The following is an 18,818-nucleotide window of genomic DNA, read 5'->3' on the forward strand; positions in this document are numbered from 1 at the left end:
TATTTATTTCATTTACTGCAAACTGCACTGGAAATCATGAGATAACATATACAAACTAAAAGCTATTTCCGTCAAAACCGGTTTTCCCTGTTTCCAGTTCATGACCTCAGCGTTTTTTTTTTTCTTTTGGCACAAAACCATGATTGTAAAGGTTATAAAAAGTTTTCTCGTCAACAGTTGCTCAGCAGTAAACGCGAGACAGTCGTCTTAGTTGGGTGGACGTCAAAACAAACTCTTCCCTCGCTAAGGAAATTTTACAAGTGATAACGGTAGGTTTCCACTATCTCCTTTTGATATAAACACAGGTAGCCCAAGCTCAGTTTGTGACTTGTGGCTAAATTGTACGGAACAAGAGGAACTAACGCTTTGTAGCATTTGTATGGGAAATTAACTTAAGACCTAAATGAATTAAAATGAAGCTATGAATTAATGTGCAAATAATCTTCACTCACCTAAATATAGGGTTGCCTATAGCTATGTGTCTTTGATGCACTGATTTGGGCTAGACCGTCTTGTGGCACACGAATTTTTGCGATGTCGCATCCGTGAACGACATCGCAAAAATTCGTAAGCCACAAAACGGTCTAAAATGGACACAAATTGCGCCCAAATTGCACCAAAGACAGAGAGTCAACCCTATGTTGAGATTAGTAAAGTTTATTTGCGCATTCATGGCTTTATTTTAGTATATTTAGGCCTAAAGTTAATTTCCCATACAAATGCTATAAAACGTTCGTTGAGTTTTATTTAGCCACAAGTGTGACATACTGAACTTGGGGGGCCTGTGATATAAATCGATTTTCCTTGTTTAAACCCATTCATGTGTGTATAAACTGTTAACAAACCTTTTTCAATTCTTGTCTAGTCTATGTACAGTATTCTTTTGCGAGTAAATTCTTGATGTTTTCGAAAGAAATTCCTAGACTCGGGCACAGTCATAGTTACTTACATCCCAGCTTACATCCTGTAACGGACAAACGTGAGTGTAATTATAATAGCGTGATCAACATGTAAATGATGTGAAGCTAGTTAGCGAGATTTTGTTTCATGCGGAAGGAGAACTTTTCACGGTTTTGGAAGCCCTCTTGACGGGTAGGCACAAGCGTCAGAAATTACAGTGTTTGTTTGGAAATCCGATGGCAAATATATATATATTATATATATATATATATATATATATATATATATATATATATATATATATATATATACGCAAAGGATTCGTATTAACTAAGTTTCAGGTATGTAGCTGAGCTAAAAAGCGTACAGTCGCGTTTTTAATTTTCAATACGTTTGTCTAGGATTTTTCTCCAATGCAAAGTGGCGCGAACTTGTGAGCCGGGCACTCGTTTGCGAAAAAAAAAAAAAAAAAAAAAAAAAAAAATATATATATATATATATATATATATATATATATATATATATATATATATATATATATATATATATATATATATATATACATATATTGTCAAATGTCTAATATCTTAACTTTGCTATTCATAATTCTTCATAATTATATTTTTATGAAAATTATTTGCCATCGGATTCCCATACAAACACTGTAATTTCTGACGTTGTTTAGTCCTAATCGTCAAGATGGCTTTCAAAACCGTGATAAAGTTAAATATTATTACTCTTTTCTCTTGGATAAATTGGTCTAAAAACGCGATTTCCAGTGTCTTCCTTCATCGCTGATTTGTGGGACTAGCAAATCCACGCAAAAGTTAAGCAAAACCTCTATTATTATTATTCTCCATTTTTGAAAATTTATAAGCAAAATTTTTCTTGCTTTACTACATTTAAACACTTCCTTTTTTGGTAGATTGTGCTGACAGAAATTGTGTGTGCAGTTTTCACTTGACGTGACTACATTTGAGCGATTTCACAGTTATTCCACGCCCGCGCGTTGGATACGAGATGAAAGACTAATATCCAGCAGGCAGCAGTGCAATAATGGTTTTATTAAAGATAACCACGAAATATCGATTGATCTTCGTAATTTTACGTGGTCGGAAAAACTCAAAAAACAGTTTTTTTCGTGTGTCTGTTGATTGCTGCTTCTTCATAACTAGCCTTTTGTTTGTCTGAAACGACCCCGAACCTGCAAGTTTTGTGTGGGACACTTTCGCTTTCAATTTTGCTATCGATACAATTTAATCCGCAGAAGGGTAATAACCCACAGAATAAATTGATCTGCTTCCAATCAGTCAAAAGCCAGTATTTACGATAGCAGTATACCTTTTAGCATAAAAGTTTATACGGAGCAATAAATTAAACTCGGGGCACAGAAAGCTTCGGCTTTAAATCGTACGTTCTAGCAGGACCAACATCGAAACAAATTCTTCCCTGGCTGGGGAAATTTTTCAAGCAAAAAAGGTAGGTTTCAGTCATTTCCTTTTGAATAAGATATATTGCTTTTCTTTGTTGAACAAGTCATAGCAGACCATTTATAACTGTGTCAAAGTGTGTAACTGTTTTTAAAGTCCTGGTTATTTTCAATTCGTGTCGGCGCACAGTATTTTATAAGCCTTTAATACTCTTACTAACCCCTGTAAATTTGTAAAAGTAAACAATCTGAAAGAACTGATGTTCTTGTCTGGGTAAATTGTTGTTTTCGAAACTCAGGAATGTCACTCCACGGAAAAAACGTGAGTGCAATTAATGTTAGCGTGACCAACATGTGAAACCAAAAGCGCGATTTTACTCGATACACGAGAACCAAACAAGTCACGGCAACGAAACATGTGAGCGCATTTTTTCATTGCGTGACTACATGCGAGTCCGGTCCTGATACGAAACGTGATTGCAATTATTCCACGAGCGGGTTTTGTTTAGGTGATATATAGCCAGTTTTGACGTCGACGTGTCTTAAACGGAACAAAACATTTGCAGCGAGAACTTAGAGCCTCTACCGCCTTATAATACTGGATTACAGTTTCTCAGTTATCGAACTGAACAACTTGGCTCCTCGCAGAGGCTGGTACCATTTCGCTGTAGTCTCTATAGTCTGGGTGAACACTTTCCTTTACTTCAATACTGCTTCATGACAAACAAGGTAGGATTAATGATTTGAACTGTTTGGTCAATAGTTGCCATGTGTGCCTATAGAATGACCTATTTTCGTGCGAACAAAACTCGTTTCCCAGACGCAAAATTTAAGCTACATTTCTGAACTTTCCCTTAAAAACACCTTCTCTGCAACCTCAGTAAAGTTTTCGTTAGTTGCCCATCTAAGAAACGGCAATATGTTCAAGAAAACAGGCTTGCAGCTACCATTTTGAACATGCAGTATTAAATACACAGGTAATATTTTATTGCCGAGGTATTTATTGCCTAAGGACTGTTTGTGTTGGCTTTACATGTGTGACACCCTAGTCAAGAAACAGACAGATCGATGAAGGACTGTTTGTGTTTTGTGGAACATTCATGCAAATGTCTTCTTCAGTCCGAGTACTGGAGCAACAGCCGAACCGAGGCACTTCCGGGTCCTCCATTAATCAAAAGAAAAACAAAACAAAACAAAAACAAAACAAAACAAAACAAAAAAACAAACCAATAATAATAATAAATTAATTTGAAAGCCGTGTTTCTATTTTTTGTTAATTTTTTTTGACATTGTGAAGTTCCAGAAAATATTCATACTCCCCCATAGAAGGGATTGGAATTTTCTGGGGGGTGGGGGGTTCTCTAAGACCAAAACATTTAAAGAAATGTATCAAACGTAATTGGAATTTCCTGAGTGGTGGTGGGGTCTTGGAAAAAAAATCCCTGCCGTGCGGAAGGATGTGAAGTGTATTTGTACATGTCAGGCTGTGGAAATTTTAACTTTTCGCCTTTTTCTTTTTCGTCTGTTAGAGAAATAATGGTGTGGCAAAATGAAGTACACTGGAGTAAGCGCTACTGCGACCTCCCATGCCACAAAATTGTACCACTCAGTAGAAAAATATTTGCTGCAGCTACAGGACCTAAAGAGGGTGTTAGGAACATCCCTCCAGGCCATGAACCCTTTGGCAGATGGACAGAGCGGCAACCTCGAGCTTATGGTATTGGAACCTCATTGTACGAATGTGATCCTGTTACAACCTACACTTCTGGAGACCCAATTGCTGATGTCTATGCAGTGGTAGCTGGAGAAAACAGTAGCATTCTAGCATTAGCTGATGGCGTAGGTTGGGGTGAAAAGTCAAGACTTGCTGCTCGTTGTGCTGTTGCAGGCTGTTTACAATATTTAAGCAGTCATTTATACACGGCAAACACTACTTGTGATATTTTGAGTATTCTACTTAACGCATTTCACCATGCACAGGAGTTCATCAAGGACAACAACGCAACAACAACGACTTTGTGTGTAGCTGTCATTTGTCAACTTAAAGCTAGTGAAAGGTGGGGTCTCTGTGTAGTCAATGTTGGTGACAGCCTTGCATTTACATACAAGACGAGTAAAGGTGTACAAGAAGTGACCATCGGTTCACACTATGACAACGAGGAAAGAGACATGAGTAACCCAGGGGGATCCCTTGGCCCTGTTGATGGTTACAATCCAGACTTGAGAAATCTGACTTTCTCATTTACTGTTCTTGACTCTGGAGACATTGTCTTCCTCACAAGTGACGGCATTTCCGATAACTTTGATCCCATAATTGTGCCGTGTACACTTTGTGAGATTCCTGGCGACCATGGCATTCCCCAGCATCAAGCATATGACCCACCAATAGCGAGACACAAGACCATGCTGGATGACATGACTAAGGTATATGTAGATAGGGAAAAGTTAATACCTCTCAGTCGCAAGCTCAAAGTGCATTCAATTACTGCATCTAGCTGATAGCCACCCTTAAAGAAACCCAAGTTTTCAATAAGCCAATCCAAAGCTGTTTCTGCTGTTCTGATATCCAATAATTTCAAGTCATGTTGGCTCTACTGCCCCATCTGGCCACAACTTAACTAAAGTCTCTTCAAGCAAGGCATACTGCAAAGGGACGATTAGAAACAGAGATACTTGGGCATGGCACCATTGGCAACAAGCCCCTTTTAGGACTTGTGTGTTTATGATATACCAGCAATCACTGAATTATCTTTTGTTCACGCAGGTTATCCAGGAAGAAGGACCTGAAGATCAAGTATCAGCGATGGCAGTCTGTGCAAAGCTCATTTCACATGTGTGTAAATCCACTCAGAAAAAGCGCTCTTTCCTGGAACAAGTCAGACGTGATGATCACAACCTGGTTGCATCAAATAAGGAATTTCGCAGAGCTAGAGAGCAAAACATTTCGCAGCAGATGTGTGAGTTGCCAGGGAAGTTAGATCATGCTGCTGTTGTGGCATTTGAGGTGGGCCACTTCTCTTCAGAACCGCTGAAGCTAGAACCGGGAGGGCAAGCTTATGGTAAGCGAAGACAAAGCCTGTTCAATGACCTTATTTCTGGACTAAAAGAAATTGCCAACAGGAGGGCATCAGTTGATGACCACTTGGATCAACACGAGATATCTAGCAACAGTGACTCTTTTACTGAGCTTTACTGACCGTTTGGAAACTAACTGGTTCTATTAACTCTAGCACATTTATTGTTATATTTAGTGACATTGCATTACATGTGATAAAATGAGATGAGTCTAAAAGGCCTTAGAATTGGTAGTTAAATTTGGATTCCCAGTATTTTCTTTTGTTGTAGCAGAGTTTCACTGAACATTTTGGTTGTGGTACATTAACCTTTATAGCTAGTCTGCTGGCAGCCAGTTTTTCTCTAAGGGTCACTTGAATGAGTGTTTAGCTATCGTGAATGCAATGCTATGGCTCTGGCTGAGTAGGGAGGAAGGTGAGACAAGAGCGGTATGGCCAAGAAGGCTAAAGCATCTCACCTCATAACCTACGCTGAATTTTGAGAGAAAAACAGACTAGTAGTAGTAGTGGTAGTAGAATTTATTGGAGAGGGTAACATTTGACAGTAACAAAACTGATAAACTAATGGCCCTCGAAATAAACACAAAAGCAGTCTATTTAAAGCGGATCTTTTATAGCTAACCTCATCATGATTGTGTGAAGTAAATTTAGAGATGTCAGTATCAAACTACAAAAAAACTGGATATTATATCATTTGGCACGTTTCGTTACCTATTGTTACTTTCACAATTTTACAGCATCATTTAATTGTAGAACAATTTTTAGAAATTTTAGAATATGCTGATTAGAATTAAATATGAAATCATTTGTGCTGAACTGCTGAACCCTACGTCAGATGAGTCACAGTAGACCTCTAGGAGGATTTTTAACAAATTATAAAATATCGACAATGCAAAGGGACTAAAGGGTTAACAAGAGGAACTGCTATGCAGTACACCCAGTCCAAGTAGTTTTAGAGTTCTTTGTTGTTTTCTAGCAAGTTGAAGAGATTTCTAATTACATGAACATTTAAACATTCAGTACACATAGGTTGTTAGTATTCAATGTACATTATGTCTATAATTTTTTGTAGATAGAAAAGAAAGAATGTGTTAAATCATTCTAGTCTAGTAGGGAAAGAAAAAATTACATATTTAATTTGTGCTTATTTGTAATTAAGTATAACAAATTTAAATTATTGGCACAATCATTTAGCATAATTATATAGAATTTAATATTTTTTCAATAATTAAAGATTATTTCATTATGCAGTGATTTTTCTGATCTTGAAAGGTAGAAGTTTGTATATTTTATGTGTTTAGAACATAGCCCAAAGAAAATATTCATGGTGATTAGTTGAAAATCAGAAACACAGAAAAGTTGTAGTCACATTCGTTAGTTTCTTTAGGCTGTTTTCCCAAAAAAGATAGAAAACATTTTCTGTTTCTGTCAAGTAAAAGAAACACTCATGATTGTGAAAGATTGGGAGAATTCAAAAAGCTGTGGAAACACTCATCTGTTGGTTCATGTTCCCACAGCATTTCTCATTCTCCCAAACTAGTTCCAATCACTCAATATAAACAAGCAAATGTTTTCTGTTTCTTACATTTTAAATAAAAAAACTCACTCTAACAATGAAAAAAAAACAAAGAAACTAACAAACAAACAAAAAAAACAAAAAAAACAAAACAATTATGGTGAGAATAAATTCTGTGTTTCTATCGCACTATAGAAGCACAAAATGAACGTTTGGGAGAACGATAAATGTCATAGGAACACAAATCAAACCCCATGCAATGAATTGTTTCCCTACTGTCAATTTTGCCAGTGTTTCGGTACCTAAATATTACTGGTCCAGCTATAATTGCAGAAAATCTTAATTCTCAGTTTTGAACTTCTTTGTTCCTCATTTATTTATCATCACAATTTCAATGTTTTTACAAAATTATTTTTGATTTTTTTTTTTTATTTGAAGGTATTATAATGCATATTACATTAGCGGGGCTTGAAAAAAACTTTAATTCCAACTTGCCCATCATACCAATAGTTCTCAAATTTTGCTTACCCTGGGCAGGTCTTAGTTAACTTTTTTTGCAAATTAGTTGGCAGATGACCTGGCTGTGCCCTTGCCCTTTGACAAGTGAGAATGAAAAGTAACTTGCCTGACAGGAAAATCTTCTTGTCCCGCGCGACTGGACGGCTCTTTTTTCGAGCCCTGATTAGGGTAAAATGTTCACCAGGAATTGTATTCTAATGTACCACTGTGAAATAAGAGGAAAACACTTCTTTGCCTTCATTAATTTCATCCACTGAAACTAGTGCAACCATTCTTAGGAAAGCATTTTCACCTACAATGTTCCCACTACTGTACCAAACATTTGGAAGGTTCTTCCACAGTTTTGGTGCAATACTTTGGAAAGGGACATCCACTTCTTGGTAAGCTACATTGGCTGGGACATTCCTTGTCCTGTTATTGACATACTGCCCCACGGCAAGTGGGTTTACAGGTTCATCTCCGAGCCATGTGGTGTCACAAGGAAGATATGGACCAATTTGATCTCGCCGCGCATTTGACCTAGAAAAACAGAGTAGGACCTTGATATTGTCCGTAGTAGACTTTGCATTCTAATTGTTAAGGTTTATGTTGTTTCTGTTCCTGAGATCAGTAGAGCATACTGGCTCATTAGTGCTGCCACTTAGGCAGCATCCACTTTGACAAAGCAGCTCTACAGTTAGGTCTACCATCCACACTAATCTGTCACGAAACTGAGCTTTTTGAAATTCTCTTCAAACTAGTTGAGACAAATTCGAAATTGTCGGCTTTTCGTTTTCGTGCAACAATTTTTGAAGATGGAGCTTTTCAAAAGCGATGATATCACAATAATCCTGTGATTTCCCCAACTCAGTTTTCTTCAAACACAAATCCAAAATGACTGGTAATTGTTGTGTTTTAAATTTCCTCCAGTGTAGTGTGGTTGGAAAAATTAGGCCTATGGGTTTTCTGAGAAAAACCTCTGTGTTCAAACTCCTCCGGTGTAGTGTGGACAGGGCTTGATCAGTGACTGGGAGTATCGCTAGTCCCAATGCGACAGATGAGATGATAGTGTACAGGTCACCTGCAACGTTATCAAGTTACCCAGTCTCTTACTGCTAACAGCTCACTGGCTCCCATTTATACCCCTGGGTGGAGAGAAGCAGCACGAGAGTAAACTCTCTTGTGTGAGAATATAATACAATGAGCCTGGTCATGATCCAAACCAGGCTTCTCAACAGTGAGTCCAGTGCAACAAACAGAAACCACTAGCTTGAGGCTACCAGGCCTACAACAACATTAGTGCAATTTACATGTTTACCTTGAAATCATTATAGGTATGCAATTCATGCAGAGAACTATATGACTCTGACCATATGCAGAGGTTTCATTAACAGCCAGAAACCGGGCAAATTGACCAACTGCGTGGATGGATTTACAAGCCTGGTTTGACCATCTAGTGGAAAGTTTTTTTAAAAAAGAAGTTCAAGTCAAAAAGTTTTGCCCGCCTGTAAAAACCAGTTGCCCTCCTGCTAAAAATGTTAATGAAACCCCTCCATATGCACGAATTGTAGGCCTATGCAACTAGGCAGTTGATTGAAGACAATTTTTGTAGGGCACGTCATGGCTTAAAGCTGTCTTTGTAAGCATTTAAAGTAGTTCTTTTTAAGCCAGATTAATTAATTACCTGTAGATAATTTTGGATAATCCTTTATCATTGCCATCAATAAGAATTCCATCAATACAGCGGAAGATAAATGGATTTCCAATCGATTGAATCATGATAGGTTCATAAGGCCAATAAATGGTTCCTGGGAGAAAAAAATAACAAAAGCATGTTAAATAAAATTAGGTGCAAGCAGCTGCTCTCCCCGAATAAGAAGCAACTGAATGTTATGCAAGTAGCACTAGTTTTTATTGCCGATTAGCATAGTGGAACACAAGATTGCGATCTGCTGTGTACATCTACTTGTTTCATGACTTGTTTCTCCTCAAAAGGTGCGAATATTCCTGCCTGGTTTAATCCTGGGGGAAAGGAATTGGGCATGAATATTTCCTGGTACAACACAATAGTGTCTGCATATTTGTCAAACAAATATGTACAAAAATAAATATTAAAAGAGATGCTGCTCTAATGTATAAGTAAATTCCCAGAACCAGCACAAAACAAAACATATGCCTATTAGTAAGAAGAACTTCTGTTTTGATCATACCTGGGTATAAAGCTACCAGGCTCTGTGCTGGGACTGTTCCTTTTGTGACAAATACACCTTTCCCTGCTCCAGGAATTGTGCTATCCAGTCTCTTTATTTCGTAACCAAGAGCATTATACATGGCCCCTGCACATTGCGTATTCTTTGCAGAGTGTGCACGATTATTGCGAAGAGCGTGTAGGACAGTTAAAAGGGACTCGAGAACTTTTGAATCTGGCACTGTCTTGTCTTGATCTCTAGAGGAAACCTCTCGCACTGTTCTGGTTGAAACAGCAATTATTACTTCAGGAATGTATGGACAATGTCTTACAAATTGGCAGTTCTGCTCTGTTCTATATGAAATGGGCCATCCCAAGGCGGGGGGAGGGGGGGGGGGGAAGAGGGGAGGGTACTCCTCTAAATTTAGGATAGGTGTGTGAGGTGAAAGGTCTTAAACCCTGACCCTATTTAAGGATGAAGCAAATGAAAATTGATACCCCATTTGAGGCCCAAACCCGAAAAATGACACCCTATATATGAACGGTACAACTTTATTTCTTTTCTGTAACATTGGAAGTTAAGCATCAAGCATAGAATTTGTTTTTCGTTTAATTACACGTAGACAGTTCTGCATTGAGTTTTAGCTGATACAATTTAGGTACCCCATCTAAGGATCACACTGCCAACAGGAGATAGAACGATACCCTATTTAAGGATGGGAGTAAACCCCCGGTGGGCCTTCCTTTAAAATGCGGCTTAAGAATTGCCTCTCAAAAGATGTTCCAAGCCATCTACACTACAGACTGCAAACGTCTAGTGTCTTAGCCATGCATTTTATCTCACGACAAAATTCTTAACTAGCTGGCCAAAGTGACACTAGCTAAGGTCAGCTAATTAAATAAGCTTGTCTGAAAAACGCGCTTTAGCACTGTTCGTGCAAAGTGGGTATCGTACTGTAAGCTTATTGCTGGCTTATGAAGGCTATAAACAAACAAGGGGTCATCCAACCTTTTCTTCAAATTCAAAGTAATCCAAGGCACAAATCTGTATCGGTAACTTCTCCATTTTTCAATCCATTTCTTGTAGAGCATATTCAGCTCCAGCTGGCCGCCATATTTGAAAAGAGTTTGGTCAGCGGTTAAAAATTCGGCCCAGTCTTTCTCGTTGGAGTCAAAAGGAGCAAATTGCACATGGCGGACGAAACGTGAAGCAATAGAATCGCTGTAGAATAATATTTCTTGGTTCTGTGTTCTGTGCGGGAAGGTAAAATGCCGAAAGTTAAAGCCGCTAAGAAAAGTAGAGAGCATGGCCAAAACAAAGTGTATCAACAAGGTATGCTTTTATTTCTTATGTTGACGTTTTTGTGATGTTAAGATCAGGTTCTTTTCACTGTACAATTTCACTGGCATGATGTTGTGTGCGAATTCAATAAGATTTGAATATTGTTGTCAGCTTTGCAGTTCAAAACAGAACATGGCCAACATATTTTAAAGAATCCACTCGTCATAACTAGTCTTGTTGAAAAGGTTGGTTGGTTTTACATGTTTAAAATCTTTTTAATTTCTACGTAGCGATTTTTCCTATGTTAACTTACTGTAAGCCTATATATATTAGTGTAAGTTAATTTACTAACATATTTAAAGTTTCAGTAAGCTGTTAAAGCTTAAGGCGTCTTTATTTGTGACATCGCTGATGTCCCACGAGTTTTGTGTCACTGTAGGTGTTTTGACAAAAAAAGTACGAAAATCTTTAAATGCCATTACTCCAGAGTAGATCCTAGAGTTTGAAGAGCAGCTGGGCGAAATCACAAAGTAGATGGTCATTTTCACTGGCAGCCATGCCAGCTACTTTGGAAATTGAATACGTCTGTTTCTGTTTAAATGACAGAGTAAGATTTGTCAAATTCAGTAGCAAGCTACCAGCAAAAATCACATTTTCTACTTCATGATCTTGGCTGGCTTTGCTTCTCTGATAGTTATCTTATTCTTTAGAAAGATATGGAAGACATCAACCTTCTAGTCCAATTCCACTTGCTTCAAAACTTTGTGAGAGCTCTGCAGAGTACAAATAAAGTACCTAATATTTTGCTCTTTACAGGCAGGCTTACGATCCACAGATACTGTTCTGGAAATTGGTCCAGGTACAGGAAACTTGACAGTAAAACTATTAGAGCGCGTCAAAAAGGTAAGAATTGTTGAGCTGCTGTCTTTAAACTTACATTAGTTTGATGTTAAATCAACTTTTGTCAAGTACATAGAGCTCTACCTTGAGGTATTATCAACCAAAATGGATTGAGGGAAGAATGTGACAGATTAACAACACTAACAACAATATAAGCTAACAATAATCACAATATAAGGTAAGTTACTGTTTCATATAATAACCCTATAAATACATGTACATATATATCCACTATACGGCTTGTTTCTGACATTTAGCAATCATCAAGATAAGGAGTGGTTTAGGGCTCAGAATGGTGATAATCCCCTTAGCATCCCAGGGAAGTTTCTTAGCAATGCTATTTAAGATGCTTTGAAGACCTGACCAATAATAAATGTATCTAGGATTTAGGTTCGATACATGCGTATGTAAATCACATAAAAAAATGCAATCAAACATATAGCTTAATCCATGAATCATGAAAGTTTGTGTACAGTAACAACTAAGTTCTTGCAAGAAATTTGTGTAGATCGTAGAACCATAAAGAGAAAAATTGTCTATCCACAACTACTAACTCTAACTTTAAAAGGATTAAGTAAACCTTACTTCCATTGCTTAGGTCATTGCTTGTGAGGTTGACCCTCGTATGGTTGCAGAGCTTCAAAAGAGAGTGCAAGGAACGTAAGTGAAGGATCTTACATCTGTGGCTTATGTCTGGTTTTATAGATAGTGGCAAAAAAATGTGTTTTTTTTAACCAAACATTTAGTTTAAATACTTAGTCCTTACATTTAGATTGCTTTATTAATTTTGTTTAAATGTGTGTTACATTAATCAGTCCTCAAGCGAGCAAGCTTCATGTTATGGTCGGCGACGTCCTCAAAACGGATCTGCCATATTTTGATGTGTGTGTAGCAAATCTGCCTTATCAGGTAAGAGCTCTATCTCAACCTAATATCTCACTGATCAATTGCTTGAAATCTTCTTTTCTTTTATTCTTGCACATGGCTGACCAGCAGGTTGAGGCACAGTGGCGTCATGGTTAATGCTTCAACTCCTTGATCAAACAGTCTGGGTTGGAATCCTGGTGGGGACATGGTGTTGTGTTCTTGTGCAAGACAATTAACTTTCACCATGCCTCTCTCCACTCAGGTGTATAAATGAGTACCGGCAAATTTAATGCATGGAGTAACCCAGTGAATGACTAACATCCCATCCAGCAGGATGTAGAAATACTCCTAGTCGCTTCATGCTACAGAAACCAGGATAAGCCCCGTCCTGGTTGGCCACGGACTGATGTGCAGACTTTACCTTATATTTACCATGGTTGACCAGCCCCTTTACTTCCTCCCTTCTCTCCCTCCAAACAGCACAACACACCACTGGGTAACCCTTTATAAAACCCTTAACAACATGTAATTATTTTTTTATTGAATCTGATAATATTGGTGTTCTTTTTTCGTAGATTTCATCTCCATTTGTTTTCAAGCTGCTACTTCACAGACCATTTTTCAGGTACACCTCTTGCCCATCAGTGTCCCACAGTTTTTCCCTATTTGTGTAACCATATGTTGTAACAATGATGTTTAATTTAATTGATCTGCAGGTGTGCAGTACTTATGTTCCAGAGGGAATTTGCACAGCGTTTAATTGCCCAACCTGGAGACAAGTTGTATTGTCGACTGTCAATCAACACGCAGTTGCTAGCCAGAGTAGATCATCTAATGAAGGTAATGCTCTGCCATTTGCAATTCCAGAAATTATCCCTACCCACCCTAAGGACGGTTATCAGAAATTTGGAAATTCTAAGGGGGAGAGGTGTTAGGGGGGCGGGGACTCGAAAGGCTAACATATTAGAAGGAAAGTATGAATTAAAACTGGAATTTCAAGAGGGATTGGTGGGAGGTTCAAATAAACAAACCCACCATGGTAGGGGTATGGATATTTCCTGGAAGAACACAGTTAGAATGAACTTATAAATTTACATTGTTTCTACATGGAAACAATGTAAACATTGAAAGTAGTTTCTAAACTGCAGTGCTACATCAAAAATGAAATGCAGGGTATGAAGTTTTCTTCCAGTCGTCTTAAATCTTCAAGTACAGTTGAACCTCGATTATCCGTACCTCAATTATCCTGATTTCTTGATTATCCAGACTTTTTCTCTAGTCCCAATTTTATCATGAATATTTATGAGTCATGATCAAGATCCGTAGCAATATTCTTTTTAAAACTATAGCATTGAAAAGTGCAGTCAAAAGCCAGTTTGTTTTGCTTTTAAAGAGCAAAAGAAGCGCTTGCACACATCATAACTAATGAAGAACACTCAAGTGAGTTATGATTGGCTCAGAGTTGAGTGGTTCAAGATATACACTAGACCATATTATTTTCCAAACGATTTGTAAAAGTGCTGTTTCACGATTAAATGTTTTTTTATTTAAACAGTTTTATTCTTCATTAATATTCATATTTTTGATTATCCGGACCCTCGATTATCTGGACTATTTCATCTAGTCCCAACGAGTCCGGATAATCGAGGTTCGACTGTACAATTGTTTGCATCCCTAGGTCTCACTTGAGAAGGAAACATGTCTGAAGCTGTGTTGCCAAAACATGATTAGATTAAACATGTTTCAAGGAAACATGTTTCGCCTAAACATGTTTGTTATTGCATTGTTCACATCAGGTGTTGGTTTTAAACACGTTTCATGCATGGTTGTGTAATTTATGCCATTTCATGGTACTAGCATTAATTAATGACAAATTTTGTCTTTAAAATTTGCAGCAATGTTCTCCCAAATATTCTGCTTTCTACCTATCGCTGATAATTGCCGTTATATTTCTTCATGGGCCCATATTTTAACTAGACATTTGGCCTCATAATAGCCTCATTTTTGGTTCTTTTGGGCACTTGCCTCCTCTCCGGGTCCATCCACCATTTTGAATGTGTTTGGTCTGATCACGATTGAAACTACCTTGCGAGGTTGTTTTAATCATGCTCAGAATAATCATGTTCAGTCAACCATGGTCTGCGCAATGCACTGCCTGATGTGAACACTGTTCATAATGAAACATGTTTCTTTCGTGATCAGACTACCTAATCATGTTTCGGACTAGCATGAACACAGCTTTATATTATCAATCATTGATCTTTTAATGTTTCTTCTGCAAACTTTTGATTTATATGTACTTTTGCTGAGGAACAGGCAGGTCAGACAACCACAATGACTATCTTTACACTGATGAAACATCCTACAGTTCCCTGGCAGATGATTGCAACTTTGATAACAAATAGGACATGTTTTATTTTTTTCGAAAATTTTGACAGGTTGGGAAGAATAATTTCCGTCCTCCTCCAAAAGTAGAATCCAGTGTGGTGAGAATAGAACCGAAAAATCCACCACCACCTGTTAATTTTAAGGTAAGAAGTAGCCACAAATAAGTTCTAGATGTTAATATGAATTTGAGTGATGCTTTAGTTTGAAAAAATAATTTATATATTGGGGTTTCTTGGTTAACTTTGGTCCGTTTTCTATGTGTGATTTCTTTTTTTTTTTTTTTTTAAATTTCTTTCAGGAATGGGATGGTCTCGTTAGAATCGCCTTTGTACGAAAAAATAAGACACTAAATGCTTGTTTCAGGTAGGTTTTTCAGAGTACTGGCTTCGTTTTCAGTAGAGATGAGACTGGACACGAGAAATTCCATACTGGTGACGTACTCTACAGAGATCCGTGTAGCGTCTCTGATTGGTTGTTTCTCGACTTTTTATTTTCGCGCGCAAATAACAACCAATCAGAGACGCCAAGCGGATCTCTGTGGAGCTACGTCATCAGTATGGAATTTTTCAGGTCCAATCTCTGTGGTCTCTCAAGCGGCAAAGGAATTGAACGCGCGAAAAATGCTGTTGACTTCTCTGCTTTCTTTTTGTCACAGTTCACGTGCCGTTACAGAAATGTTGGAGAAGAACTACAAGATCCACTGCTCACTGAACGATATTGTAAGGAAAATTACATAAAATACTGAATTTACTAATAAATACAGAGACTTGTTTTAGTCGTGGAGGAACAGGCAAACGGAGGTTTTCGAAAAACGATTTAAAGCAATACTGAAATATTGCTTCAAAAATGGTGCTTTAGTTAGCTGTTTTCACAATCTCCACTTTGGAGAGCGTTTCCGAAATAACTGTTTTTGGAGGAACTTTCATCGTTATCACTATAGATGACATGTGGTCCAAGGGCCAACATGTCTTTTATTAATTCCCTTATCTGTGTATGTACGCTCGCTACCTAACTGTAATTTAATTTTTGATTTGATGTCGCAGATGGTGGATGAAGAATTTGATGTTAAAGAGAAAGTCCAGAAACTTTTAGCAGAAAGTGATTACGACAAAAAACGAGCTCGGACCATGGATATGGATGATTTTCTTGGGTAAGAAATTTTTGCCGTCCAAATATTATCAGGGCTTTCGCTGCAGGAGCGCTCTTTGAAACCTTTGCGTTGCTGTTGGCGGCAAAATTTACCCTCGTTTCTGGTTGACGCCAATAAAATACCTTGTTGGTGGATTGGGTGTTAAAAATGTAACCATTTCACACCTGACACCGTCGAAATTTTCTTGAAGCAGATTCAATGCAGGATTAGTCCCGATTAGCCCTTGAACATCCGGACCCTACATGTAGCTTAATCTGGGAAGAGGATGAGACGCAAAGATAAGATCACCTGAATCAGACGTGCAGTCACGTGAATTACATGTGCAGCGGTTGTTTACCTCTTTGGATGGCTTGCAAGCATAGAAAACAAACAAAAATTTTAATATTTTTATCGTACTAACGATGTTTTCCTCACGGCTTTTCGTTCGTTTTCAGGCTCCTACACCTTTTCAATTCAAACGGGATTCATTTCACGTGATGTTATCTGGGGAATGCTCCAACATGTAAAGAAATTCAAACAGGAATGCTTTGTAGAACGACCTTTCCCTGTGAAGCTGACCTTAACTGAACGCCATCACAATTCCGATGATTTGCCAGATCAGAAATCTATGTTCTCAGGAACGACGATGACCTATAAATAGAAAGTTTGCCTTTTGGTGTTTCACTTGCTTTGAACATCCTGCTGTAATTGGTGTAAAATTTAAAAGCCAATTAAAACCTAGCACCGTGCACGCGATACATAGCTCGTGCGATTCTTGGCTCTCTAATTGGCTGCAGAGTTTGGAAGACCATTTGAAAGACAAAGTGATGGACGTCAATGTTTATCCTCCATTTTAAACGGTTTTATTGTCGCAACAAAAATAGCCATTTACGATTATCGCTCAGCAGATTCGACGAATTCTTATGAGGAACTGACTTAATTCACATTGGAACATGGTCCGTACATTTGAGTTTGTTTCACAGATTCACGCTGGTTTAACTAGCTGAGCTGGCGAATTACTGAATCTGATTAAATAAAGAAAGAAATTTGTTCTGTCTGTCCTTTTGATCTCGTATTGAGTGAATTTTTTGTGGAGAAATGCAGACGCAATTAAGATGTAATTGAAAACTGCAATTTGCTGTAAATAGCTTTTTGTGGTTATTTTTGAAGAACGCTTTTGGGAATGGTACAGCTAGGAAAGCCAGGGGCCTATGCAATATTTATGCACACTCAAGGATTTTCTTTGCTTTTCCTATGTTGTAATGTAGCCAAGAAGATCTTTGATCGATGAAGAGTAATTCAAATAAAGTAACTTGGCCAATTATGGAATCCACTAGATTCAAACAACAAAATTCTGTAGTGTGAATGTTCATAAGAAATATCTTACTTGCATGAAAACTCGCGCGCTTATAACTGTTTGAAAAATATGCTCTGCGTCGCATTGAGTGATTTTCTTATGGTAAACGAGCGATGCAAAGTCAAGGGTGTTTGTTGACAGATGTTCTTCTAGGAGTAATTTATCTGGGCAGATAAAGGTTAACCTCGTTTCCAACGCACTCAGTTCTTCCATATCAGGAGGACCTGGTAACGGGTAACGAATACTTGCGTACTAAGGGTGGTGCAGGGTGATGACTACCACCCCTTGCGGCTACCGTTTTCCGAATTTTTGGTCTGAAGAAATCCGGCTTAAAATTACGTCACAGGGAAGTTGACAAGCTTCACGTATCCAGACCTATCGACAAAGATTATTTTAATTCAATTAAAAAGTAGTGGTATAAACTGGCTGGGCGACGAAAACGTGCAGGAATGCGAAATAGACTTACAAATGAACTCAATATTATGCCCAGTAAACAAACGAATTAACTAGGTTTATCGATTGAGGATTTTGGCCCAGTTCAATGTCTATATTTACGATCTTGTTCACTAAATAACCAATAACCAGTGACTTGGGAGAAACTGAATTTATCCTTCTATCCAATATCTGATTCCTTGGCTTTTTTTGCAATTAGCCGACAGATAATTTACTTCTTCCTGTGATGCAAAACTCGGCAAGATTTATAACTCCAGTTGGACGTTCGGTACCCTGAACATAAACCTGCACTGGCATGCCTTAGTTAAACCAACTTAAAGAAACTGCAAATAATCTAATGAAAGAAAATCAGGGCTGAAGTAACCGCCTACGAAGCTGGGTTTTCTCAGTGTTTGAAGAGAGTTGAGTCGATTAAGTACTAGCATAGTAAGTAAAGGTTATGACACTACTAGTTTGTATCCATTCATCAGTAAATGGATACAATCATTCATTCGTTGAATCCATTCATCAGTGAATTTTCATGAAATCGTTTCAGTCCAGAAAATGACGGCCAAAATCTTGATAGCCTAAACAGATCGTGAGATCGTCGGACATTGGGTCAATCGAGCGAGACAACGCCCTTGTTTTGTAAGTTTTCTTGGGCAAGACATTGAAGTGCCAAAAGATTGGTGCGGTCTGTAAAAAGCAAATCCAGTTAGTCTGTTAACAGATGCCTTAATTTCTCGTCAGATGATCATGGCGCGAGGAAAATATAAACAAAAAAACGTAAACAAATCGGCTATAACCTACAAATCAGACTGCATAGAATTTTTCTCAATAAAATTGAACAAAGTGCTC

At 37.9% G+C, this 18,818-nt stretch overlaps 3 protein-coding genes across 5 annotated transcripts; 2 read left to right on the forward strand and 1 right to left on the reverse strand.

Annotated features, from left to right (window-relative positions):
* The first annotated feature begins 120 nt into the window (after positions 1-120).
* On the forward strand, positions 121-6,653 carry LOC110046159 (uncharacterized). 3 transcript variants are annotated; one of them, XM_089287152.1, is made up of 3 exons: positions 121-269; positions 3,859-4,753; positions 5,094-6,653. In XM_089287152.1, the coding sequence occupies exons 2-3, from the start codon at positions 3,866-3,868 to the stop codon at positions 5,523-5,525; spliced, it is 1,320 nt and encodes a 439-aa protein (XP_089143278.1). In that variant the 5' UTR covers positions 121-269; positions 3,859-3,865; the 3' UTR covers positions 5,526-6,653. The 3 variants fall into 3 exon arrangements, with proteins under 3 accessions (XP_089143278.1, XP_089143279.1, XP_020607498.2); XM_089287153.1 differs by lacking the exon at positions 121-269 and adding an exon at positions 2,398-3,058; XM_020751839.2 differs by lacking the exon at positions 121-269 and having other exon boundaries at positions 3,079-4,753.
* A 616-nt stretch (positions 6,654-7,269) lies between these two features.
* LOC110046181 (SET domain-containing protein 9-like) lies at positions 7,270-10,913 on the reverse strand. Its single transcript, XM_020751867.2, has 4 exons — positions 10,615-10,913; positions 9,628-9,887; positions 9,102-9,225; positions 7,270-7,957 (listed from the first exon to the last, which is right to left on the reverse strand). The coding sequence occupies exons 1-4, from the start codon at positions 10,911-10,913 to the stop codon at positions 7,633-7,635; spliced, it is 1,008 nt and encodes a 335-aa protein (XP_020607526.2). The 3' UTR covers positions 7,270-7,632.
* Positions 10,799-17,228, forward strand: LOC110046182 (dimethyladenosine transferase-like). Its single transcript, XM_020751868.2, has 12 exons — positions 10,799-10,938; positions 11,059-11,132; positions 11,704-11,790; positions 12,386-12,447; positions 12,603-12,696; positions 13,230-13,279; positions 13,371-13,494; positions 15,093-15,185; positions 15,341-15,405; positions 15,698-15,761; positions 16,086-16,192; positions 16,627-17,228. Exons 1-12 carry the CDS (start codon positions 10,875-10,877, stop codon positions 16,667-16,669), a joined length of 927 nt encoding a protein of 308 aa, XP_020607527.2. The 5' UTR covers positions 10,799-10,874; the 3' UTR covers positions 16,670-17,228.
* The last annotated feature ends 1,590 nt before the right edge of the window (positions 17,229-18,818 follow it).

Source organism: Orbicella faveolata, unplaced genomic scaffold, assembly GCF_042242905.1.
Source record: "Orbicella faveolata isolate gen_17 unplaced genomic scaffold, um_ofav_v1 contig_14, whole genome shotgun sequence".
NCBI lineage: Eukaryota > Metazoa > Cnidaria > Anthozoa > Scleractinia > Merulinidae > Orbicella > Orbicella faveolata.